Raw genomic sequence first — 25389 nt, forward strand, 5'->3', positions numbered from 1 at the left:
CATCCTAGAGCCCCTTTCCTTCATAATGGGACCTCCTGCCTCCAATTTCCAGTCCTTCCACACTGCTGGAATGATCTGTCTCAAGTACAGATCCGGTCACATCGCTCAGCTTAAAATCCTCACCATTCTCCATCACTATTGAACAGGACAAGTTCTACATTCCACAGACTGGTCTATAAAACCCCCATTTTTCTTCATGCAGCACCCTCCCATTTCATACTCTACAATCCAGCCACAAAGAACTGCTTGGATTTCCCCAGAGACACTGTCATTCTGGGACTTTGCATTAGCAGTTCTCTCAGCTTGGAGTACTCTTCCCCACTTCTTTCACGTGGGGACCTCCTACACATCCTTCAAGTCCCAATGTCAATGTCTATCTCCTCTCCAAAGCTCTCCTTGTCTGGGTGCTCCATCCCTGACCTCTTAAAGTGCTTTGTTTTACAGTCTGCAACACAATCTATTCTATTAGTCTCTCTAGCTGGACTGTGTGCATTTTGAGAACAGAGATTGGGCTTTATTCCATTCTGTATATTTCCAGGCCTAGAATAGGATCTTGCTTGGTTGAATGAGTAAATGAATGAATGTTCCATATCTGCACTGTCCAATACAGTAGCCACAAGTCGCATGTGGCTACTGAGCCTGGGAGATGTAGCCAGTCCAAATTGAGATGTCCTATAAGGATAAAGTGCACACTGGATTTCAAAGACTTGGTGTGGTAAAAATAAGAACATAAAAAATCTCACTGATGATTTTTTACATTGATTAAATATTGGAACAATAATACTCTGCATATATTGGGTTAATTACTAAAATTAATCTCATCTGTTTTCTTTTTACCTTTTTAACATGATTAGTAGAAACTTTAAAATTGCATATGTTCTGGTCTCCCAGCTTCCAAATTGCTTCTCCTGATCTAAACCATGCTCCACACAGCAATCAGAATGATTCTTTAAAATGTCAGTTGAATCATATACAGTTGACTCTCATTGTAAGTGGTAGTTATATTCTATAAAGTCACTGAAAACACTGAATTGGTGTGAATACCCTCAACTGCTGCTCCTAGGGGAAATGCAGGTTAAGGCTCCTGTCAGCCACTGATCACAAATGATTGATACATAACCATGTTTTGAGTGTTTGTATTTTAAAACGCCTTGTTTAATATATATCCTTGGTTCAATAACAGTGAACTCAAGGCCAATAACACTGTAACTCACGCCTGCACAGTTTATCTACACAGGTATCGTCTCTATAAGGCACATCGCACCCTTCCTGCGCTCAAGAACACTGGACAGAGCTTCAGAATTATGTCTGAGGGCCATTTTAAACAGCAAAACCAACTAAAGCACACCAATGCCAAAAACAATGGCATTAAAAATACCCAACGACACCTGTTAACAGCATGAGGGCTGAAAGGAGAAAACAGAATGTTGTCTTATTTAACTCCGCTTGTAACCTCCACATCAGGCAATTAAAATCTTTCCCATCTGGGTCTGTCTGCATAACACACAGCACCTAAATTCCATAAAGGTCTGTGGAGTAACCGAACAAACGCGCCCGGAAGGATGGAAGGAGTGGAGGCCGCGGTGCTGGCGGGCCCTGAGGGAGGGCTTCACAGGGCCTCCCCTTATCTTCCAGCCGCTTCCGCACGCGACAAAGAAACCCCGGGCCCTCCCACGTGCCTCGTCGGGCCCGAAGCGCTTCTGCGCCCCTGACGTCACCGGGGCTCGTCACGTGCCGCCTCGAGTCCCCGCCCCGGCGCGGACCTCACGGCCCTGCCCGTCGCCGTGACGCCACAGGCCTCGGCCCTGCTCGAAAGCCTACTCGGCTCCTTCTGACAGACGCGCGACTGCGAGCTGCAGAGGAGGCCGTTCTTGCTACTGCGGCCGCAGGTGCCGCGGGGACGGTGAGTCGCCTCGGCCATTCGAGACGGCTTCCCGCGGACGGAACCCCCAGCCACCCTACCCAAAACCCCGGAGCAGGGCTGGGCGTTCGCGGGCCTCGGGGGGGAGGGGGACGACCTCGGACCGCGAAGCCCCCTCCCCGCCCCCGCCCGTGGCGCCTCGCGGTGCACGCCGGGTACTGTGGTCTCGCTGGCCCGCAGAGCGCGTCGCGGGCGCCCAGACGGACTACGTCTCCCAGAGGCCTTTGGGTGGTCGCGGGGGGCGGTGTGCACGCAAAGCCCCGCGGGGCTGAGGGTCTCCTGTCCTCCGAGCGTCTGGACCCCGGCTGTGTTGGTGTTCGCTCGGCCTGGGGCGCCCGGCCTCACGAGGTAAAGGGACCCCGGCGGCGGCGCAGCGGGCCGGTCGCCTCCTCCCAGGACACTGATGCGATCCAGAGCTGCCCTTGGGGTTTTGACGTCGTACGGTCGCTGGGTTGGCCGGCCACCCGCGGGGCTGCGGTGACAGCAAGCCAGGCCCAGGCGGGCGCCGGGCTTGGTGCCCCGGGGGCTGCCGGCTCCTCGGGTCCCACTTGTCACACTTTCCACAGCCTCTGCAGGGAACGTTGGGGGAATAGCATCCCCGGTTTTCCAAGGGGGCTGTTTCCTCAAGGAGAAGGGGTCGGGAGGAGGGTCCCGGCGATCACGAAGCCCATGCTGAGCTCCTTGATGACCTTGGCAGGCCCGAGGGGCCCCGCGCGGCTCTCCCTCCCCCGCCCATCCCGGCTCGCGTGCATCTGTTAATCTGCGCCGCCGGCTCCAGGTATGGAGGCAGTGACCTGGCCTGGCTTTGGGCCCCGTCTCATGCCTTCGAGGACCTTGGTGTGGTTGAACCCACGGGGTCTTGCGAGCCCAGGTTTGGGCACTTGACTTGTTTGAGAGTATGTGTGGTTCTATTTTCCTCTAAATGTTCCCAGGAGACCTCTCAACAGGTGTCAGGTAAGGAGCAAGCGACTGTAGGTTTCTCCAGGGTGGGCCTAAGATCCCCTGCATCGGAGTCACCGGGGCCCTCGTTAAAAGGGCAGATTCTGGGGACCCACCCCTAGAGCTTCAGATGTTGCAGTTATGGGATGTGCCCCAAGACCCTGTTTAATAAGTTCCCCAGGTGGTTCTCAGGCACATTTGGGGTTGAGAACCTTTGTCTTAGAGTGAGGAGAGTGGAGGACCCGGGGCATAGCATTTATACCAGTTTTGTATGTGTTCTGTGGGCTCCTGGGCAAGACAGTGCTTGGCAAGTGTGACATCTCTCTGTCTTTTGTTTCTTCCTCTCGGCTGACTTAAGAGTTGGGTGGGGAGAGGTATGCCAGCTCTGCCTTGCCCTTTGCTTGACGTTTAATTATGAAGAATTTCAAACATACAGAAAAGTTGAAGAAATTTTACAGCAAACACACATAGAACACCATCTAGAATGTCTAGCATTTTATTGTACTTTATCACAAGTCTAACCATTCAGCAGTCCATCTTATGTTTTTGTTTGTTGTTATGTCAGTTAATTGTAGACATGTCCATTTCCCTCCCAAACAGCTAAATGTGCATATAATTAAGTCAAGTCTTAGAATTCTTACTGTTTTTTAACTAGCAGAAGCCTGGTTATTTGAAAAGTCATTCTCTCTGTCTCCCATCCCTGAGAAGCTCAGGCGTTTGGAGGTTTCTCCATAGGATGGGCCTCTGGAACCAAGAAAGAGCTTTACATGTGCTCTTATAAAGATTTGAAAACAGCAGGCCATGGTTCTAGAACCACCCTAAGAGCAAAAACATGGACTGCGTGATGTAGGGTAATACTTCAAAGAGCAGGGTTGTTTTGAGGGGGAGCTAATGGAATGTGCCCCGATGGCCAGGTTGCCCCAGCAGATCGTTGGCAGGAATTGATGTAAGTCGTCAAGTTTGTATGCCGTTTCTCCTCTTTACACGTTCTGCTTGCCCGTTTGAACCTACTGGTTCGGTGTGTTTTCTAGAGCTCCAGGGGCACAGGGCTGTGTAGCCCAGTTAACAAGCTCTGAGTCCCTTGGTCCCAGGAGCTTTGTTCCGTAGCCACAGACACCAACCTTAACCCTGTTCAGTAGTCTCAGAGGGAGAGAAGTGACAGGTTCTGTGAAAATTTGTCTCCGTTTTCAGAAACACTATTCAAGGGGCGTGGACATATTTTTATTCATCTTGGACAAATCAGGGAAGTGTGGCAGTTAAAAGTCGTGGCATCTTAGATGTGGAGGAAGGCAGTTGTGCCAGTGCCATTGAGAAGGCAGCATGCATTGTGAGCTCTGCAGAGAACGTGGCCCTTAGTGGGGAGGAGAGCCAGGCTGGCAGTGGTGACATGAGGCTTATTGTGCCCTCAAAGAGGGACTTGGAAGTCAAGTGCACGGAATGGAAATGTGCTGGTTTCTAGGATCCCACAAAGACCTTCTGTCTTTGCATGGTCAGGACTCTTCCAGACACATCTCCCCTGGAGGTGGTAGGGGCTGCAGTGAAACTTAGTGCTGCAGAGGCCAGGGGTTGCCTGGCCTGGGACCTGTGGCAGGCAGAGCCTCTCCTCCTGAAAGGGCCACCCACCCAAGGAGATGCAGGTCTTGTTGGCTCTGAGCCTGTGGACCCATGGCCTCTCCTCTGAGTCATCAGGCTCTGGTGACAACACTGGGGTTCTGGGACCAGTACTGTCTAAACTCCATAGACCACACTGGAGGTCTTTCTGTCACTTCTGAGCTGTGTGACAAGGCATTTGCCCTCCCACAGCCTCACTTGCTACATCTCTGATAAGCGAAGAGCAGCACCCAGGCCGGATGAGGACCTGTGTCTGCTGTAAGTGCTGAAAAGACTAGTCCCCTGCTGTTAGAGGCAGTCTAAACCATGCCGTGCAGGGTGGGGAGTCCAGTGACGTTCTGATTCTTTCCACGAAAGTGTTTGTGATGTGTTTTTGGTGGTGTTGGATCATTTTCCCGGAAAACATTTCTCATCACCTTTTTAGTGCTCCTGGACTCTGGGTACTGTGTGTGGTCTGTCCACTGGGCGATCCAGCACCACTGATTGTTACCACAGGAGGTGTCATGAGGGTCCAGTAAAAACTGTGAACATGCTGGATATAATGTGTTCAGTAAGTATTGTTGCAGCCTGAATTCAGATCTGGTCTAGTGTCTGGGTGTTTTTCCTTCAAGGAGAAACAGAGGCCAGGGAAGGTGGAGGAAGAAATGAAATGTTGTCATAGTTCTCATTAACATTAAGAGCAGTAGCCTTACAGATTGGGGAAGCGGTAGGGAATGAAATCCCATTTGCGGGGTGTGCCCTTTGTGTGAGCTGTGTACCCCCCAGCTGAGCTTTCAGCTGTGTTTTGTCATTGCAGGCGGTGTGAGCTCTGCAGGGAGAGCTTGGGCACGTGTCTCCCGGCTGAGGAAGCAGCCAGAGTACCAAGTGACTTGCCCAAGGTTGCTAGATAATGCAGAGCCCTGAGACAATGAGGGCCGAAGGGGAGGAGGCTGAGGGAAGTGGGGGCTCCCCTGGCCCCCTTGTGAACACCGCTCCATTGAGCTGACAGTGACTCAAGAAAGGGCCTTTTTCCCATCTGGGTTTTTGGCCCTCTCATCCAGGAGCCAGTGTGCTCCATCTCGGCTGGTGCTGTGTTCTGGCGCCGTGGCGTCGGATGGTGGGCACTTGCTTGGGGTCTGAGCCCAGGACTGAGCAGGGACCTAGGGACAGGAGTGGGAGAGGCCAGTATTCTCCAGTGGGGAGACGGGTAAGGGACAAAGGATTCTTCTGCCAGGAATTACAGGAAAGGCTCTGGTTTGCTGGAAAGAGGGTTTGGAAGCCGAGGGAAGGGTCTGTGGAAAGGTTCTTTGATGGTGACCAGGTTTGATTTATTTGGAAAAGGGAGAGTTACAGTCTAGGGTGGCTGGTGTGGAGTGTGGTAGAGAGAGCTGGAACATGGGGCCAAGTCCAGACTTTTCCCCTTAAATCTTGACCAGTAGGTGAGATAGTGGATCTGAGAGCTTTTGAACCATGGCATTAGCCAGGCTTGCTGACAGGTCAGGGTTTAAGGGGCAGAGACAAATCTGGAACACCTCTTAGACATCCGTCTTGGTAACCAGGGTTCTGCTAACTGAAGCAGGGCCTGTGGGCTGGGGAGTATCCGCTGAGCTATGTTACCATCCACCTGGTCGCCTGACGTTTGATGTGCTGCCTGGGGCTGTGGAGAGACTGGCTCCAAACACCATCCCTGTCCTCCCAGAGCTGCTGGCTGGACCCTTGACCAGAATTATTTCCCCCTCGCTCTTAGTGACTCTGTTGCTCCAGTCTTGGAACCTCTGCCTGCCTCCTTGGGGGGCCTTCCTAGGGCTCACCTGGTCCCTAAAGCCTTCCTGTCACCCCCACCCACAGACAGCCACTTCTCTCAACCTGGAGCACCTGCTCTCACGATTCTCATTTGAGTTTTGCTGAGTATCTTTTGTAAGTTTTTCTCAAGTGTTAGCTGGCTTCCTGGCTGGATCTGCAGCTCCCTGCAGGCGGGGACCAGGGAGAAGAGTGACCTGGGCCTGTGAAATGTTGGCTGAATTAAGGAGCCAGGAATCTTAAGTTTTTTCACAACAGATTGTTACTTGAAAGAAAGAATAAACAAACAAACTTGGATAGTGATGGCTCTGCTGAATAAAACTGGCCAGTCCTAGAACTAGAAGAATTCTGTGTTGCTCACTTTCAGCTCTGGGACTCTGGGGCATTCTGTACTGCCCAAGGCTCAGGCCTCAGTTCCTGTCCAGGTGTAGGTAAGCTCGGATTACAAGTCTACCTGCTTTGCCTGGGGAGTGTGTGGACCACACCGTGACCCATTTCTCTACGGTCCCAGTCAAACTGGCCAAAAAGCACCTGTGCGTGCTGGAGGTGGGGGCCACGTACTGTAGGGTTCCCCACCTCCAGTAGCCACCTGTGGATGTCAGGACTCTTGGGGAGCCATATTAGTTAGCATGCCAGGCATAGTGCAGGAAGCTCTCCATCTCTCTTGGCATGAAAGTGGACGTCCTTCAGTGGTCAGAGGGCCTGGCCAGTCTCCACACACCGCCCCGCCTCTCTGCCCTCAGCTCCTCGCGGTCCTGGCGCCTACTCTGCCCCAGCCACCTGCCTGGCTGCGGGCCATGTGGGCACGTAACCTCTCTTTGCCTGGAACTTTCCACAGCTGTGTACATGTCACTCTCCTCACCTCCATCCTGTCTTTGCCTGAATGTTTCCTGCTCAGAGAAGTCTTTTCTGCTTAGAATTGCAGCTCCACAGCCCTCCCTCCCCTGCTCCTTGCTCCTCCGTGGCCTGCATCACTGTCTAATGTTCTAGTATTTTACCAGTTTCTGTGTTGTACAGCCCCTCCCCCACTAGAATGTGACATTAAAACGGCTGTTTCCCACATCTTTAGGGCCTAAGGAAGTGCAAGGAAGTGCCTGATACGTAGTGTGTGCTAGGTATTTATGTGTTGAATAAAATCATGTACTGGGTCTGTGTTTCAGCTGTCCCATTTTTCTCACGGCTGGTAAAGTCCCCAGGTCCCCAGGTGTAGGGACCATGGTCATTGTGTGCTCTGTTTCTCCCTAGGATGGGGAATACAGATTTGAACACAGTGTTGAATTCCCCAGTGGTTGGGGTCTGAAGTAGCTGGTGGAGCAGAGACCTCATGGTCCTGATGCTCAGTGAAGACCTCGAGCTGCCTGAGAGCTGGGAGTGCAGACACTAGGGGAGGCACGGAGGAACCCTGGTTCTGTCCCCTCCCAAGCCCCGCCCACACCAGGAGAAAAGCAGGGACGCATCAGCTCAGTTCACTCATTTCTCTTTTTTTGTTTTGAGCAGTGAAATCCACGTAAACTCACACAATGGAATTCCACCATGTGAAGCACTCTGTTGGGGGTTGAAGACCCTGCTCTAATAAATTTTGAGAAACATTTTGGAGAATGTGAGAAGAAACAGGGCTGAGCTGGGCACCGTAGGAGAAGCGCTGGCCCAAGTCACAGCTCTTCTCTGAGCAGCAGGGCCGGGCTCCCAGTTAGGGAGCAGCCGGGGGCAGGCACTGCCATCTTGCCCTCCCTTACCACTGGCGCTGCACCCGGGCCTGCCTTCGTGGGTGTTTAGTAACGTTTGAAGGCCAGATGTGTGTCAGCTGACACTGTGGCACCATGGGCTTTGTGCTCCCTAAAGACACTTCTGGCCTGAAAGGTAGTCTCTAGATGTGTGATTCATAGAGAAATAAATACACACATGACCAGAAGTAAGACGACCCCAGATATAACATGAGCCCCCATTTCCTCAAAGAGAAGATCCAAAATAATTCTCCTGTCCCAGCTGGCATGAGTCAGCTCTCAGGTCAGATATCCGTTTCAAGTGATACGAATTCAGTTAAATTTCATGGAAGATAGTTTCAAACGCTCATTAGATTAGTTCCCCACTCACATTTCCCAGAGCACTTTTCCCTCTCTTCCTATCTCCTTTGTGGACATCGTGTCCCTGTCATGGTCCTTTTGACCGTCATTGCGGGTCTTCTGAGCGCCCCTTGCTACAAGGATGTTTCCACTGGAGAGTGTGTCCCTGGACTGTTCTGTGTTCTTGGGTTTTTTCATTAGTCCTGTAACACGGCTTCTTACTGTGTGTCCTTTAAAAGGGTGTTTACGGCAAAATCCAGCCATTGCAGCTGGGGTGAGGTCTCACTCCAGGAAAAATGACTAGTCTGCTACGTGTCTGCTGGTATTTGGCTTTTTTCTTTTCACTGATTCCTTCCAGGTGACCTCTAGAAGCATGCCACAGTGGGCTGACTGCAACTAATGTTCTTCACCCAGCAGTACTTAGTGTAAAAGAATCAGGAGACTGCCTATAATATGAGGGACTTAGATGACGCAGAGCCACCCTCTCGCAGTTCTGAGGGAGGATGAGGTGAAACATAGGGGAACTCAGCATACATGGCAGAAAGGCAGAGCTGTTCCCCTGGGAGCATAGAGGCTCCCTACCCCCAGAAAGGGGGGACTTGGGCAAGGCCTGGCTGCAGGCTGAGCTCTTTTCCTGGGCCAGCGAGGCCAGCAGGCATTTGTGTTCAAACTAAGACTCTTACAGCTGGATGGGACCTTATAGTGGCCATGTGGCTTGACTGCACTTATGGGCCTCTTGCTTTTTTCCTGGATCAGAACGGTATGTCATGATCTCAGGTAACTGATTAAAACAGAGTCAATCCAAATACTATCCGTTTTGTGTCAGCTCATTGAAAGCAGAGGTAAGGACTTTTTCTTTGACTGCCTAAGTGATGGTTCTTTAGGCTCATCACATTTCTAAAATTAGTCAGCCTCTTGGTTACCCAGCCCTGCCTGCCCAGCAGGTGCAGATGGCTTGTTTATTCACTCGTGGTTGCAGCTGCATCTGTTTTCTTCCTTTCTCCTCGTCCCCTTCTTGTCTGTACTTCCTTCTTCTGTGCCAACAGTAGAACATGCAGAAACCAAGCTCCTGAGCCCTGTCCTGCCTGGGAGGCAGCTCAGAGGGTGGGAGGAGATCTGTGCTCCCAGCGCTGGCTCCAGCTAGTGGCCTCGAGCCAGCCCTGTAACACCATCAGTCTGTTTTGTCATGTGTCTGTTGGGATTTTCTCACGTGCCCTCCTCTGCCAGGTGACCTCCTGCTGGCTCTCCAGGCAGGATCTCCAAGGCCAGAATACCTTGGAGGGCCCTGATGTTCCAAATTCACAGGTCTAGACCCTCAATTTTACTGAAGCTCTGGGAGGTGATTTGGTATGGAGAACTGACCCATGCCACCAAATTCCTACAAGGCTGAGGTAAAGGCCGCACCAACTCATGAGAGAGAAGCAGCCTGGTCCTCAGCTTTGCTCCTTGGAGTGTTTCTTTCCCTACAGACAGAATTAGGTTACAGTCAGAGGTAACCTTTCTGGATGGTACACATAAATTTAACACAGTTATAATGAGTATTTTGAGGAAGGAACTAACCAGAGAAGCTGCCCACTCTAGAAAAACTAGAAACTACACAGAGGTAAAAAGTTTCTGTGTATGTTTATATGTAAACAAATAATCCAAAATCTCACTATCCAGGAAAGACCACCCTTAACATTTGGTGTGTAACATACAAGTCAATGTACACGTCTACCTGAGGATTGTTCCTTCTTCACTTGGTGCTCTATCAAGTCCATCTTTCTGTGTGAATTAAAAATAGATCTATATTATTTTGAGGGGGTGAGTATAGTTACATTGTATATGTTAACCAGATGGGTAACTGGTCCCTTTTGGTTGAACATCAAGACATTGATACATATCAACATTTTTGCATGTGAATCTGTGCCCATGCCTTCATTTCTTTCTAGGACAGATGCCTCAAAATGGAATTAACATGGTAAAAAGAATGTTCACGTAATGAGATTGCCCTCCAGAAAAGTTATGTGAGCCCGCTCTGCTGTGGCCCGTGTGCGGTTGACACTGTCACGGGGAGTCAGTGGTTTGCCAAGGCCTTGACAGGAAATCAACAGGATATAAACTGTGCATTTTTTATTGTCCTCATCTCAGTTCCTAGAAGTCTGACTACTTGTTAGCTTAGAACCAACCATTCTTTGAGTCCTGTCTGCCTTTTGATTTTGCTTCTGATTAAGTGCAACCAGTGGGTTCTCTCTTGTCTGTTTTCTTGTGTATTTTCCCATGCTCTGCTTACTTCTCCATAAATACAAGTAATCCAAACAATTATTTGTTTGTCGAACACTACGTGACAGGCTCTGAGCTGCGTGCTCTTCATCTGTGACTTCATGGGTGGGACCTGGTGCCTGGGCCCTAGTGGGTGAGGATTCTGCCCTTCCAGCTTGGCCTGTGACATCAGGGCTCACGCCTCCCCTGGAAGGTCATGGGAGACAGTATTTGGGGCCATCGGCTTAGGCTGATTTATCAGCTGTGTTCAGCCATGGCACTCATCAAGGAGGAGTGTGCCGGGCTGGATGGAAGGAGAGCAGACAGATGGGAAAACCAGTTCGCTTTCTGGTCCTTTCCATGTCTTCAGCTTGTTTTGAAGTGTTTGGAATTCCCAAGGCATCAAATACACCCGTGTTCAAGTGTGAAAATAAAGAAATGGTTCACAGCCACCAGTTATGCTCTCTGAGGGAGGGATTGTCTCTCTTGTCCTGCCTCCATCGGTAAGGACAGTGGAACAGGGGCCGAATTCAGGATTTCCACGCTGGTGGAGGCAGTGTGAGCTATAGGAAGCCAAGGCATTGGGAAGTCGTAATGGGAGCTTTTCGGTTATGACCACTTGTTTACATACTCTGGGGTCCAAGGAACACTTTATTTTTAATGGTATTTGTTTTTCTTCCTTGTTAATAACTAACTGGAAATTTACCAATCACAAGTAGATTGTGGCTACAGTGGATTTAAGAATTGCTGGAAAACCAACTCTTCCGTTTCTCTTTGATATTGAGATTAGATCTGGCTGCATTTACTAAGAAACCCAGAGTAACCAAGTAAAACATGTTTGTTTCTGTTTTGCTGGAAGATATGGAAGGTGGTCAGTTCAGTCTAGAATGGTATCTCCTTGTTCATCTGGGGCCTGAGCACCTTCAGTTGTCTTTAGCACAGCTTCTGTTCCCAAAGTCAGCTCAGGGTCAAGCATGGCTGCTGGGGCTGCTGCATCCATGTTCCTGCCAGCAGGCGGGATGAGGGTCCATCTCCTGGCCAAGGCAGCTCCCTTTTGGCACCTTCCCATAAGAACATACTTCACTCTGCCTGTGACTCTTTGGCTGGAACTTAGTCACCTGGTGACACAACTACAAGAAGGGCTGAGAACATCTTAGCAAAGACACTGATGCTCTGAATAAAAATAGTGGTTCAGAAGTGGAAACCGAGGCCTGGAGAGATTATACAGGGTCACACAATCTGTCGGTGGCACTCTCCAAATTTTACTGCTGGTCCAGGAAGGAAGCTGGTGTCTTTGTTCCTGAAGGCTGAGGCGGTGGGGCACTGCTCAGAGGAGAGGGGCTGGGGTGCTGCTGTGCTGGGGCTGTGGGCTGCCTGGCCTGTGGTCCTCACCCTGCCTAATGGCCCAGGTCCTCTGTGGGGATCCGAGGTCTGTGCAGTGCAGGGCAGCCCTGCACGCTGTGCCTTTGAAGCAGTCCTGAGGCTCCAGGCTGCTGTCTGCTCACACACAGCAGGCGCAGCCTCTTTCCTTAGACCTCGTGACTCATTGTCCGGCCACTGTCCCTGTTCTCTCTTTTGCCTGCTGGTCTCATTGATTCCGCCTCCCCTCTCGCCCACCACCTTGCTGGAGAGATGTTCCCTGATCCCGGAATGGGTCTGTCTTTCTGTACTTTCACAGTGGACTTTCTTGTACACCACTGGTCACGATATGTCATTACGTTTGGTGCTTTTTGGTATGTATCTAATGCCTGTCTCCACCACTTCATGGTAAACTTACGGAGGGCAGGGACCGAGCCTCTCACTCTGACTGGGACAATGTGTGGGCCACTTCCCAGCCTGTGCCCAGCACAGAGTTGGTGCTACACAGTGAACGGCATGAACTGACCATTGTTATTCCCAGAGGAAGCACCATCCCCCTTCAAGGGCCTTTGCCTGCCCCTGGGAACATAGAACAGGATGGTACATTGCATTGCCCAGGGAGTCACCGGCCATCCCTGGTGAATAAGCCCCAGTCATAAGGACACCTCACACTGCCTGGTCCTTCATGGCTTATCCATATCCATGTCTCAGTTCTTACAGTGGGCAGGTGGGGTGGGGACGGATGTGTGGGCCAGGCCTCCTGGGAAGGGCCTGCACGCCCAGCAGGGGCTGAGTGTGCTCCCCTTCCCCTGTCCTCTGGGAGGCCCCTGGAGACCCAGGGCACCCAGCAGGGCATTTAGCTTTCATGCTGGGCCTCCACCCCTCACGGAGCAGTGGGTGCCTCCGTGGTTCAGCAGATGGGAGGCTGTGGGCAAGGCGGAAGGCTGCCTTTCAGTTTCCCCGGGAAAGCCCAAAGCCCTTCTGGCCAGATGCCTGGAACCTGCTTCTTGGGGACAAAGGAGCCCCTCTGAGGCCAGCTGGCATCCTGGTGCCATGGCTGCTGAAGAGGTGGGGGGACCTCCTCTGGGCAGGCAGTGTGCAGGCCAGCCCGGCCTGGCCCTGAGAACCTCGGCCCTGCAGTTGCCGCCGCCAGGGTCTCAGTGATCGCACAGGGTCTGGACAGAGTGTCGTTCCGGGCAGCCGCCTGGCAGGAGAGATGGCCCTTTGTGAGGATCACTAGTATCTCTTCCCTTCCAGAAGTTGTCTTGGGGTCCACGGAGCGGCTGGCCTCAGCTTGGCCGAGCCGCAGCGAACTGCTGGGCCAGTGCACTCAGGCTGGGTTTGATTACACTTCCCCCGAGTCCTGTGGGGCATGCACACCAGGGTCCTCACTGGTGTGGGAGCAGAAGCTGTCAGGGTAGAGGCATCAGTGCCTGTTTTGTTTTCCTTCCTGTTGGAAGTTATTCATAATGAATGATAACAAAGCAGGTGCCGTTTATTCAGCGTTCTTGTGTGCTAGGCCTCAAGCTACTGCTCTAGGTATTTGCATACACTCTTTATTTTAAAACTGCTCCAACTGGGAGAGGTGGGCATGATTACCCCTATTTACGAATGAGGAAACTGAGGCTCAGTGAGGTCACACAGCTGGAAAGGGGTGGAGCTGGGTCTGAACTACTCTGAGGCTTTCTTTAAAAGCCTTGCCCATTGCAGCAAGCATGGCCTCAGAGGAAGGGGGCGATGGGCATCGGGTGACAACAGCCAGCTCAGAGACTCACGGAAACAGTCCACTCTGTCTTGGGACTCTCGGTCCCTCTGGCTGCAGGGCCCTGACCCTGCTCTTACCAGCTTGGGGGTTACTGTAGCCCAGCAGCTCTGGAAAAGTGATGTGCATTGTCCTGGAGGCTTCCTGAAACTTTCCAGGGGCTGAAGGTCAGAAGCATGTTTATAACAACTCTAAGACATTATTAGTTATATTGCCTGTTTCCGTTGGGTTGGCATTCGCATTGGTGATGCAGCAACACTGGGACTCGGTGCCAAGGCTAGCACCCAGCTGTGCTAGCCATTCTTATGGTTGTGTTCATGCCGGTTTCATTTAAGAAAAAGCAGTAAAAATTATTAACTTTATTATCTGGATCCTTGAGTACACATCTTTTTAATGTTTTGTGTGATGAAGTGAGAGGACACACATGAGGTATAATGGGTGCCTCCAGGGAAAGCACATGTGCAGTTGTTTGGGTTGTGAGCTGAACTAGCTTTCCCATATTTACTTAAAATAATGACACACAAACTGTGGTTATTCAGACTTGGGGATTTAGCAGACATTTTCTTGAAAATGAACAAAGCGAGCCTACTAATTCAAGGAAGACAGCCGACTTTTTATGTATGTTGCCAGTGATAAAATTGTTACTCTGTTTGTTGCCAATGATAAAATTTGAGGTTTCAAATGAAAATGTTAGAATTTTGGAAAACTTGTATCTGCTACCGTGAGCTTGACACCTTCCCAATAGTTAGACTTTTCTGATGGGACCTGTCATGATACTAACAATGTGGGAGGCACATCATATAATGAGATAGGTTAACTTGGCCTGATCTACATAATCAGAGCTCCTAAACACGGACCAGGATTTTCTGAATGACCCATGCGTGCTGTTACAAAACTGCACGTGTATAAAAGATCCACTCCAAATACAAGTGAGCCCAGTGATTTTTAATGAAAAGGAAAAATTCATTGTTAAGGACTCAGATTCCATGTTGCAACTAACCTTTAAGAAGCTGCCACCACTTGTCAACTCTGGGTGTTGTGTTGAAGAATATCCACAGCCAGCCGAGAAGACTTCAGACGCCTCTCCCTTTTCCTACTGCTTACCTGTGGGGGGTGTCTTGTACTTCAGCCAAAGCATCACAGCAGACTGGAGGGAGACACAGATACGAGACTCCAGCTGTCTTCTCTTAGGCCAGACATTAGAAGGGTTTGCAAAAATGTAAAGCAGTGCCAGGCATCTCATGAAATTTTTTTTGGAAAGTAGTTACTTTAAAATTTTATTTATGTTAACATGTAATGGGTTTTTTTTAAATAAATTAATACTTTAAAAAATTCCTCATTTTGGATTTGTAATCAGGTGTAAGTATTGATAGATTACGAAAACAGAATCTTTATGGAGTCCTCAGTGATTGAGCTTTGTAAAGGGGTCCTGAGAGCAAAAAGTTCGAGAACCCCTGCTCTAGTAGACCCCAGGGGACTGATGTCACAAAGCCTTCCTGCTGGGTGCCGTCCTCTCCTTTCACCTCTGTCTTGTCCCCACAACTGTCCTCCGTCCTCCAGGAACCCTCGCTCGTGCTGCCGATGGGTCTTAGTTCCAGACCACTCCCTGCCCTCAGTCTTCCTCCAGGAGAGAGTGTGGTGTGTTTCCTCAACAGATTGCGTGTGGGGCGGAAGAGATGGGGGCAGGACTGGCCCCCTACAGCAGCGTGTGGAACAGCTTAGGCTGCAGGATCGAGTTTGCAGCAGTGGCTGTAGCCAGTGAGGAGTGCCTGCTGCTGGCCTGGGCCCAGGTCCTCGCAGCTCCCACAGGGAGCCACCCGGGCCACCTTAGGCTGCTGCCAGTTGGCCCGGCTCTGGCCCTGGATCGATAGCAGCGGTCTCTGCAGGGAACGATGAATAGCTGGGAGCAGAGCAGAATGCCAGAGGCGTTTCCCTGGGCCTGAGGCCTTGTGCTTTTAACTCCTCTCTGGGATGTGGGCAAACGCAGAGGAGAGCAGGTGAAATTGGCACACCAGGAGGCAGAGACCCCCCCTCCCTCCTCCCTCTGCCACCAGAAGTCACAGCTGTCACTGACCTGTCCTAAAATTGTATTCTCAAATTTGTATTTTTAGTTATGCAGATAATACACAAACACCTTCATGTTGTTTAAAAAAAAAAAGTGTAATGAAGGAAATCCTTTCCTCTCTGGACCATGGCTGCTAAGCTTCAGTCCCAGAGGGACGATCTTGGTCTGGGGTGTTTCTTCCCCATCCCTTTCATTTATACTCTGCACACACCAAAATATCTAGACCTGGGTGGGCTTTGTTTTTTTGACAGAGAATTCACGTGCCGTACAATCCACCGTTCTAACGTGCGCAGTTCAGTGGCTCACAGGGTTGTGCAGTCATCCCGTCTAATTCAAGAGCATTTTCATCACCCCAGCAGATGTCCCCTCTGCTGCACAGTGAGTCTGCCAGGTACAGTTGTCATCACTGCTCTGCCTGCAGCCTGGCCAGGAAGCGGGGGTTCCAGTCCCAGGTCCCTGAAGATCGAGGCTCAGGGAGGGTCTGTGACTTGCCCGCAGCCACAGGATTCAAGGCCAGGGCTGACTCCAGAGCGCCACACTCTTCCATGCTCACCCTGTTTACTCATCCATTGGCAACTAACATGGGACAAATCTTCTCCCACTGTGAGTGGGAGAGGGTGGCGGGGTCTCAGTTCTTGCTGTCCTGACCCTACATTGGAAAGCTGTGTGTCCTTTCCTCGGAGCCATCACCTTCCTCGGTGGCTGTTTATAGAGTATTGGGTTGGATACAGACAGGCCTGGATTGGTGGCTTTGGAGTGGCAGAGGGGCAGTGAGGCAGTTTTGCTTGGTTTCACGACCCGTACCCTAGAACCCAAGAGCAGGTGTCTCAGAACATCGTTTTCATCCTCACACCTGGGAAAGCTCTCACCTGGCCCCTCCCAGCTCATCCGGAGGACAAGCAAGAGCTGCTCTGTGTTGGTGAGGCTTGATTAGCCTCTGCAATATGGCTGAGGGCAGAGCTTCTGGCCATCAAGGAGCAGAAGTTTCCACGCTGGGGATGGACCCACACTGAGCGCCGAGCGGGTCCAGGCTCCTCAGTGGGTACTGACCCGGCCCAAATGGCAGGAGGGAAGCTGTGGGGTTTCCTTTTTGCAGAAAGTGCCTGGCCCAGTGTCCTGTCCCAGAAGCCCCCAGTGTCTGCTGCCCTGGGGAAGATGAAATGAGATTGCAGCAGGCAGTGGGTCCAAAGACAGATACCAGATGTGGAGGCGGGCTTCATCTCATTTTAGGGTGACTCAAATAATTTTCTCCTACATAAGGGCATAGTGGGCACTAGGCTGTTTTGGTCATGGGTGCAGGGGCCAGACTGGGCCTCAGGTGGCCCCGTTCTGTCCCCTGGTGGAACAAGAAGCCAGTGCAGGGCCTCCCTCTGCTGGACAACCCCTTGACCCTTGGTCTGTCCCTCGCTCCCATGGGCCTCACTGTCCCCTGTGGCAGCCATGGCCCTTTCCATTCAAGGGGATTTCTTGCTGATCCCCTCAAGGAAACAGGCCTGTGCTACGAATCAGTGGACAGCATGGGGAAGCTGTGGGCTCACAGCACATATCAGTGTCCCCATGGCACCTTCTCAACTCATCAGCCATGCACCCCATGCTGCTTCCCTGCCCTGGCGAAAGTCAGGACATTCCACTCCGGCGGGGTCTCAGCCTGAAATTGCAGTGGAGGGGACACTGATCTCCTTTGTCAGTTCCATCCTTGAGGCCCCATGATGGGGCGCTGCCCAGGAACCCACCCTCTTCCCTGCACACATTTTCAGATCCTACTTAGTTCCAGCCCAGACTTCCAGCTTCTAAGGGCCAGTGGCTTCTAAAGTAGGAGTCTTCAAGGCTGGAGCTTTTATCCAGGGCTACGTGGAAATTCCCCAGTATCCCCAAAACTGCCTGAAAACAGGTAAGCAGGAATTTAAGGCTCAGAGGAAATCCATGAAGACACCTGAAACTCACTGTGAGGCCAGGTGACTCTGGGCGTGTGACTGAGCGGTGCTTATGTCTCTAAAATGGAGACGCTGATGGGCTGCCCAGGCGCTGGCTGAGGACTGAGCTCATGCTTGGTCTGGGCACAGCCCAGGGCAGCAGCCACAGTAAGCACCCAGGGGATGTTTCTTGATTCTCACGATGGCGTAGGGTGGCTACTTCTCTAGGTCCTGACTCCGTAGTGCCTTCTGCAATGACGTCTGCAATCCGGGAAGCCTTGGAAGAGAAGCATGTTCCTAGAATACGCCGCCCCCCTCGTGGCCTGCATTGGGTATGGCTATTGCGACACCTCACCGAGCCCCTGATAGGTGTGCTAGTGCTGTTACACGAGGACTTCAAGGCTGCATTTATGAACTTTCCTTCTCATTTCACGTACTCAGTGAGAACAACCCCCCAACCCCGTGCTTGTGGATGCTCGAATCTGGCAGAGCAGGGGGTGCGTGAAGCCGGTGGCGGAGTGGAGTCAGCTCCAACGTCCTGGGTGCCGCTGCTCTATTCTCACTCCCTCACACCCGGTGCTGCTGGGCTCAGCGCCTTGGTGGCTGGCCAGCTGCTCAGTGGTCAGCTGGATCTCTAGCCCTATTCTGAGAGAATTTGTGTTTTATTATGAGTGGGTAGTACCTTCGCATCCACAAAATCCAGAGGGCACAAAGTGGTGTGCTGTGTAATGTCCTCTGGGCCACCTGGGAGCTCGGTTCAGTTTATGATGGACTCATGGAGGCTATCAGACGACTCTGTTTCTTCACAGCCTGTAGCTACAAGATCTGAGCCGGAGGCTGAGAGCCCCATCTCGGGTTTCAGGGGCTGCACGTTGGCTTCATTGAGCTCCCAGGACCCTAGGCCTCCCTCTTCTCTGTTGGGAGCTGCAAACCCACGGGTCTTGCTACCCCTTTAGCCTCTTGTAGCGGATGCTTCAGTGCCTGAGGCTGTGATCTGATTCCACGTTTGCACTTGTAGCTTAGTTTGAGCAGTGCCCCTTTTTATCAGAAAACTATTTTGCCTTTGGACATGTGACTTTTAAAAAATATAGCATTCTTGAGATTTTTTTTTAATTATACCTTAGACGATGCAGTTTTGTGGGACCCCACATTTGGTTTTGTATTGGGAGGCATGGGGGGAACTGGGGTTTGAATTCCTGAAATCTTCATAAGCCATTTTTCAGAAACCTGTCTCTCCTTTTGGAGGGGCTGCCCCTAAGTCTCTGCTACAGTTCAGGAAGGCGGCTGGAGGATGGGTGTGGATGGGGAGGGGAAAGGAAGAGGCAGGTGGAGCAGGCTGTGGTGTGGTCAGCAGCTTCTTTTTGCGCGCTCCAGGCATCAGAGGACATTTCAGGGTTGGGTGGACACCAGGGGAGGCCTCTGCCCTGTGTGCAGGGCTCGTACCATCATTATGATGGTGGAATTCCAGAAGTTGAACTCTTGGCATTCTAGAGACTAAGAAATAGACCCAGCGATTTTGATGTCATGCCTGCATCCTTAGAGGTGGGTGTGCCTGTATACTCCAGAGACATGGGCCGGGAGTACCCACGCTAGCTCCTCCCTCTTAGAACTCGAAGGTACTCAAGCATCTCACCAATGGCAATGCAGCTTTTCCCAGCCTGCTCAGAGCATCCCAGGGCAGGCCGAGTCACTGCTGAGCCAAGCCAGAGGCATCCCAGCGGGTGTAGGATGGGAGTTTGTGGCAGGTGCCAGCCTGTGTTCTAACAGATGCAGCACATTACAGAGTCTTCCACAGACATGAGTCAAGCCCCTCGCGGAAAGCTGCCTTTTCCTCCTACTAGGCTGGCCATGCTGGCTGGCGGTGGTAGGGTGAGGGCCCCCAGGCCCAGCAGGCACAGCTCGTGCCTCCTGGACAGAGGTCTGTGACATGCTCTGGAAACTGCAGTTCCCTGTTCCTGACCCTGTACTGTGGGAAGTCACCTGCAGGAGAAGCGTGGACCAGTCACACCTAGGCTCAGCTCTGTCTCTAGTCAGCCATGGGACTGCAGACAAGTCCCGTCTTTTCTTGGCCTCTATGTCTTCAAAGGATAATTATAAGTAAGTAACAATTCATAAGAGCTGACATATAATTTATAAGCACTTGGGAAGATGTTCTCATAGTAACCAAAGAAATAAACATAAGCAAGTGTCATCTTAACACTGCAAATCAGTGGTGACAGTAGTGTTCAAAGTTTGTGCTGTAAATCAGCATCACACATTGTCCCTCCTTCACAAAATGCATAAAATGTCCATATCCTTTGACCTAATAATCTCACTTCTGGCAAGTTTAGCCCAAGGAAATAATCCAGGAAAGGGAAAGAGCATTAGCAAGAGGTGTTCCAGTTTTTCATCAAAGTGACAAGGAGCATTCTGAATGCTTTCATAGGGGTTGGTCAAGTAAACATTGACGGGCCCATTTTTGGGAACATTAAAATCAGTGGTCATGGGGTCTTGCAAGGTGGAAGAAATATGTGAGACACAATGCTAAAAGGATTTTAAACTGTCCCAACAGCAGCTATATAAAAATACAGGTGTCTCTGTATATAGACAGGCAGGGACGTGCAGAGACCGGCTGCATCGGGGTAATGAGATTGGACAGTTTTGTTGTAGAAAATTATATGAGTAGTAAGTTTTGTTGACCTATAATAATCCACATAACATATGATTTCCCCATTTAAAGCATGCATTTCAGTGGTTTTTAGTATATTCACAGAACTGTGCAACCATCATCATAGTTTTGCATTTCCATCATCCCAAAAGGAACTCCATGCTCGCCATTCTGTGCCCACCCCCACCAAGACCCCTGAAAACTACTAATCTGCTTTCTGTCTCTATGGATTTCCTGTCCTGGACATTTCACATAAAGAATCATACAACATGTGGTCCTTTGTGTCTGGCTTCTTTCTGGCTTCTTTTACTGAGCATAATGTTTTGAAGATTCATCCAGGTTTGTGTCAGTACTTCATCCCTTTTGTGGCTGAATAATATTGCACTGTATGGATATAACCACAGTTGATGGACACTTGAGTGGTTTACACTTTTTGGCTATTATGAATAATGCTGCCATGAACATTCTTGTACAAGTTTTTGTGTGGACATGAATTTTCAGTTCTTTTGGGTATACACTTACGAGCGGAATTGCCAGGTCATGTAGTAAGTCTGTTTTAACCTTTTGAGGAACTGAGACTGATCTCCAGAGCAGCTATACCATTTCACATACCCCTCAGCTGTGTGTGAGGGTTCCAATTTCTCTACATTACGTATTATTGACCTTTTCATTTTAGCCATCTTAGTGAGTAGGAAATGGTACCTTGTTGTGGTTTTGATTTGCATTTTGATATGCACACTTTTCATGTGCATATTGGGCATTTATTTATCTTTAGAGAAATGTCTGTTCAGATCCTTTTGCCCATTTTTAAAAATTGGGTTATCTCTTGTTAGCGTTCTAAGAGTTCTTTATATATTCTAAATGGTACAGGTCCTTTAGTAGACACATGATTTGTAAAAATTTTCCTCCATTCTGTGGGTTGTCTTCCCATTTTCTTGGTGGTGTCCTCAGAAGCACAAGTTTTTAATTTTGATGAACTTGATTTTACCGTTTTTCTCTTTTGTTGCTTGGACTCAGTCCCTCTGGCCCTGCCACTGATTCGTTACATTTAATATTTAAACCTACTGACTACAGGCTCCCTCTTCCCAGCAGGGTTATTTGGGCCCCTTCATCCCCATATGGTTCTGAACTTAACACTGGTGGGCTCCAGGAGGGACCTATGCTATGAAAGTTGTTTTTGCTGTATATCCTTTTGTATTGTCTAGCTTTTCTTTCTAGTTAATATTATTTCAGTTAAAAAAAAACAAAACTGAGTTTCACTTCAAAATGCTACTAATTCTTATCCTTTTATGCTGCTGAATCCAGCAGAAGGAAGTGCCTACCTAAAGGAGACAGAATGCAGACCCAGGGGCAGGAAGGTGGCTGGCTTCCCTGCTTCTCACCCGGCACCCAGCAGCACTTGCTTCGTGGGCCATGGGAAGGAAATGAGGAAGTGTTCCACTTGACCGACACTGGCTCCTTCCTCCTTACCCCACCCACTCCCCATGAAAGCAAAGAACTGCTGCTGTAGGGAGAAGCCCCAGGTTCTCATTCCTTCCTGCAGGGCATGTCGAGGTGTGGGGGCTGCTCTGGGGAGAAGCTGAGAAGGGGGGAGGTGAGGAGTGGGTAGGGACACAGGATGGCGCGGTGCTGGGCAGCTGGGGGAGAGACCAGATGGACGTGTGGTGCCGGGAGTGTGGCTGCCTGGGGGCCAGGTGCCCAGGTGCAGCCCTGCCCCAGTGCGTGGGCCCTCCCCCGGTTCTGAGGGCGCTGCCTTCTGTGCTCCCCTGACACGGTCCCCAGAGCCCTCCTGTCCTCCCAGGCCAGCAGTGGAAAAGCCTTGCCTGCCAGTCTTCTCTGGGTACCTGGGATTTGAGGTAAAGTCTCCCAGATCCCTCCCACAAGCAGGCAACAGTGCCCTGGTGTGGAAGCCAGCCTGCTGCTCCCTAAGTTTGAGGGGAGGAGAGGACCAGTGGCCAAGCTGCCCTGTGGGGAACCCTAGATTAGGTTCCTGAGCTACTGGGTTCTGTCCCCCTCTGGCTTTCACACAAAGTGTGGATGACCACTGGGGTTAGTAGTTCTGGAGGTTGGAGGATGGTGGCTTTGGGCTGGGTTACCTGGGCGATGGTGGGGCATCTTCAGGGCCTAGAGGGAGCCTAGTCTGTGTTCCCGAAGGAATCGGTCCCAGCCCATCTCAAATGTGGAAATTTATGTGGAGGGGAGTAAAAGGTGACCTGAGCCCCGAGGGCAGAGGACACCTATGGGGCAGGGCTCACAGGGGCAGCTCTGAGACCAACCACACACCTTGTGCTGCAGCCCCTCCTCACAGACCAGTACCTGAGTGGCAAGTTGGGGGGCTGGAGCATGGTTCCTTATCTGAGTTTTTCCTCCAGGTCCAGGAGAAGCAGCAAAAATGTCAAATGAGCCACCCCCTCCTTACCCTGGAGGCCCCACAGCCCCCCTTCTGGAGGAGAAAAGCGGAGCTCCGCCCACCCCAGGTAGGGTTCAGCACTCTTGTCTGCTGTCCCTTGCCCTCCCCCGCTGCTGGAAGCCTGCTCCTGGAGCGGCCCTCGCACTGATGGCTGGAGCCCTCTGAGCTTCCTCTCTCTGCTCTCTCTCCAGGCCGCACCTCCCCAGCTGTGATGCAGCCCCCACCGGGCATGTCGCTGCCCCCTGCAGACATTGGCCCCCCACCCTATGAGCCACCAGGTCACCCAATACCCCAGCCTGGCTTCATCCCCCCACATGTGAATGCAGATGGCAGTTACATGCCTCCAGGTAAGTTGGAAACGAACCAGCCCAGCCCAGCACCCAGTGCATCACCTAGGCTATTGTCCAGCCTTTGCTGCGGGTGAGTAGTCTTTGTGGGTAATTAAGGTAAGGGCAGGGGACATGGGAAGGTGCCCTAGAACAGGGTACCACTGTGCAGGTGCTGTGGCCAGAAGTGCCCTGGGCCCTGCCTGTGCCGTGGGGCCTCTCCCTGCCAGGGACCTGAGTCCATAGTAGAGGCCTGGCCTGCTCCCGCAGCAGCTCTTCTGAGAGACTGCACAAGCCGGAGAAGGGCCCTGGTCAGGTAGGCTGGTCCCTGGCACTCCATGCAGGACTTGATGCTGATGGGGAGGAGAAGGGCTGGTGAGCGGAAAGGCTTTCCCTCCTGTGGCCAGAGTCCTCACGCACAGCCCCGTCCCCTAAGTGTCAGAGGCAAGGGAGCCAATGCATCAAGCTTAGGCGGAGGAAAGGAGAGATGGGGCCTTGTTCCCAGCTCTCTGTCATGTCTGGCTGGGTCAAGTAGCTTCCCTGTCTTGGTCCCCATGGGGCAGGGAGCAAGGCCGGGAGAATGTGGATGGTCACCTTGGCCCAGGGCCTGGTCCAAGGCCTCACCTGTGTCCTGGGGGCCTTAGGGCTTTGTGCTCACCCCTCACATGGGGCAATTGGCAAGCTAGTGACCTGTCTTTGCTCTGTCTTCTGTGCCATTCTAGGTTTCTACCCTCCTCCAGGCCCCCACCCACCCATGGGCTACTACCCGCCAGGGCCCTACCCGCCAGGGCCCTACCCTGGCCCTGGGGGCCACACAGCCACGGTCCTGGTCCCTTCAGGGGCTGCCACCACAGTGACAGTGCTGCAGGGAGAGATCTTTGAGGGTGCGCCGGTGCAGACGGTGTGTCCTCACTGCCAGCAGGCCATCACCACCAAGATCTCCTATGAGATCGGCCTGATGAACTTCGTGCTGGGCTTCTTCTGCTGCTTCATGGGGTAGGTGGTACAGGCGGTTGTGGGAAGGGGGCCATGGCTGCCCACCACCGCCCTGGAGTTGCCCCGGGCCCTTGGCGCCTTCTCTTCAGGCCTGCCCATCTCTCCCCATCTCTGATTCAGGTGTGATCTGGGCTGCTGCTTGATCCCCTGCCTCATCAACGACTTCAAGGATGTGACGCACACATGCCCCAGCTGCAAAGCCTACATCTACACGTACAAGCGCCTGTGCTAACGGAGCTGGGACTGGACTCCCTGCTGTCAGTCTGGCCCCCGTGCTTTGCTCCCTCCGCTCAGTGGCTCGCTTCCCCACTCCCACTTGGAGGTGGAAGCTGTTCCATCAGTCTGTCCCCTGGAAGTCTTGTCCTCTTCACCTTGCCCTTCCCTGAGCATCTGACTCTTGTGGCAAAAATTCTGTTGGATTTAAAGCCAAGGGTCAGTGAGTGGCAGGGGGATGGCACTGAGCTTGTGTGTTGGTTTGCTTGGTGTAAAGATAAGCAGGGAAAGTGTCTCCTTGCACAGTCTTCCTGCTGGGGTCTCTTCCTCCATTTCTGCACCATGTACGGGTTCGGTCCTGAGTCTCCCTGGGACCAAAAGCAGCCAGAGCGGTGGCTGGTTCCCCAGACCTGGGGCCTAGGCTGTAGCCACAGTCGTTTCTGATCTGCTGGGCTGAGTGGGGGATGGATCCAAGCAGGACAGGGTCATAAGGCCTGGGTTTGTTTCTGGGGTGCTAGAGGCAGGTATGATGGTCGGAAGGAATGACCCTGGCCCTCAGAACTCTCGGGAACTCTTTAACAGTGCCCAGGAGCCACCTGGGGTAAGGTAGGGAAGTCTGCACACCTGCAGGCCATGGGGTAAGGGATTGGGCCCTGGCTTTCCAGGAAGGGACTCACCTCTGGCCCCTATCCAGCTCCCTTTCCAGCCACATGTCCGTGAACCCCATGCTTTGCTGGGACCAGAAGGAATATCCAGGAGCCTAGCCCATCTGTCTGTATATACCATGCCCTTGCTGTGTGTGGGCATAACCGCTGCCTAGGAGCTGCTGTGTCCCAGCTGTGACCAGAGATGGCAGAGAGGAGGGGCCGCCTCGTGGGCACACTCAATTTGCAGTACACTCTCCAGATCCTCTTCCCAGTAAGCACTGGGCCCTTCGCCTTGGCTGGCTGGCTGTCACTGTGCCTACTCCAGGGGCAGGAGCAGCTGCGGCACTGGACTGGGGACGAGGAAGGAGCAGCCACAAGTGGCGGAAGTGCCCTGCTGGACACCAGCCCTGCCCTGGGCCTGAGCCCACAGTCTTTATTTCCTGACTGGTTTGTCTGTGAACTTGCTCACGTGGACCGCTGTATCCTGCTGCCACCCC

General features: G+C 51.9%; 1 protein-coding gene across 1 annotated transcript; it reads left to right on the forward strand.

Moving 5' to 3' along the window:
• Positions 1-1747: 1747 nt before the first annotated feature.
• Positions 1748-24559, forward strand: CDIP1 (cell death inducing p53 target 1). The gene is made up of 5 exons (XM_010949794.3): positions 1748-1903; positions 22673-22777; positions 22902-23057; positions 23759-24032; positions 24153-24559. The coding sequence occupies exons 2-5, from the start codon at positions 22693-22695 to the stop codon at positions 24262-24264; spliced, it is 627 nt and encodes a 208-aa protein (XP_010948096.2). The 5' UTR covers positions 1748-1903; positions 22673-22692; the 3' UTR covers positions 24265-24559.
• The last annotated feature ends 830 nt before the right edge of the window (positions 24560-25389 follow it).

The sequence above is a fragment of the Camelus bactrianus genome, chromosome 18, assembly GCF_048773025.1.
Source record: "Camelus bactrianus isolate YW-2024 breed Bactrian camel chromosome 18, ASM4877302v1, whole genome shotgun sequence".
Lineage (NCBI taxonomy): Eukaryota > Metazoa > Chordata > Mammalia > Artiodactyla > Camelidae > Camelus > Camelus bactrianus.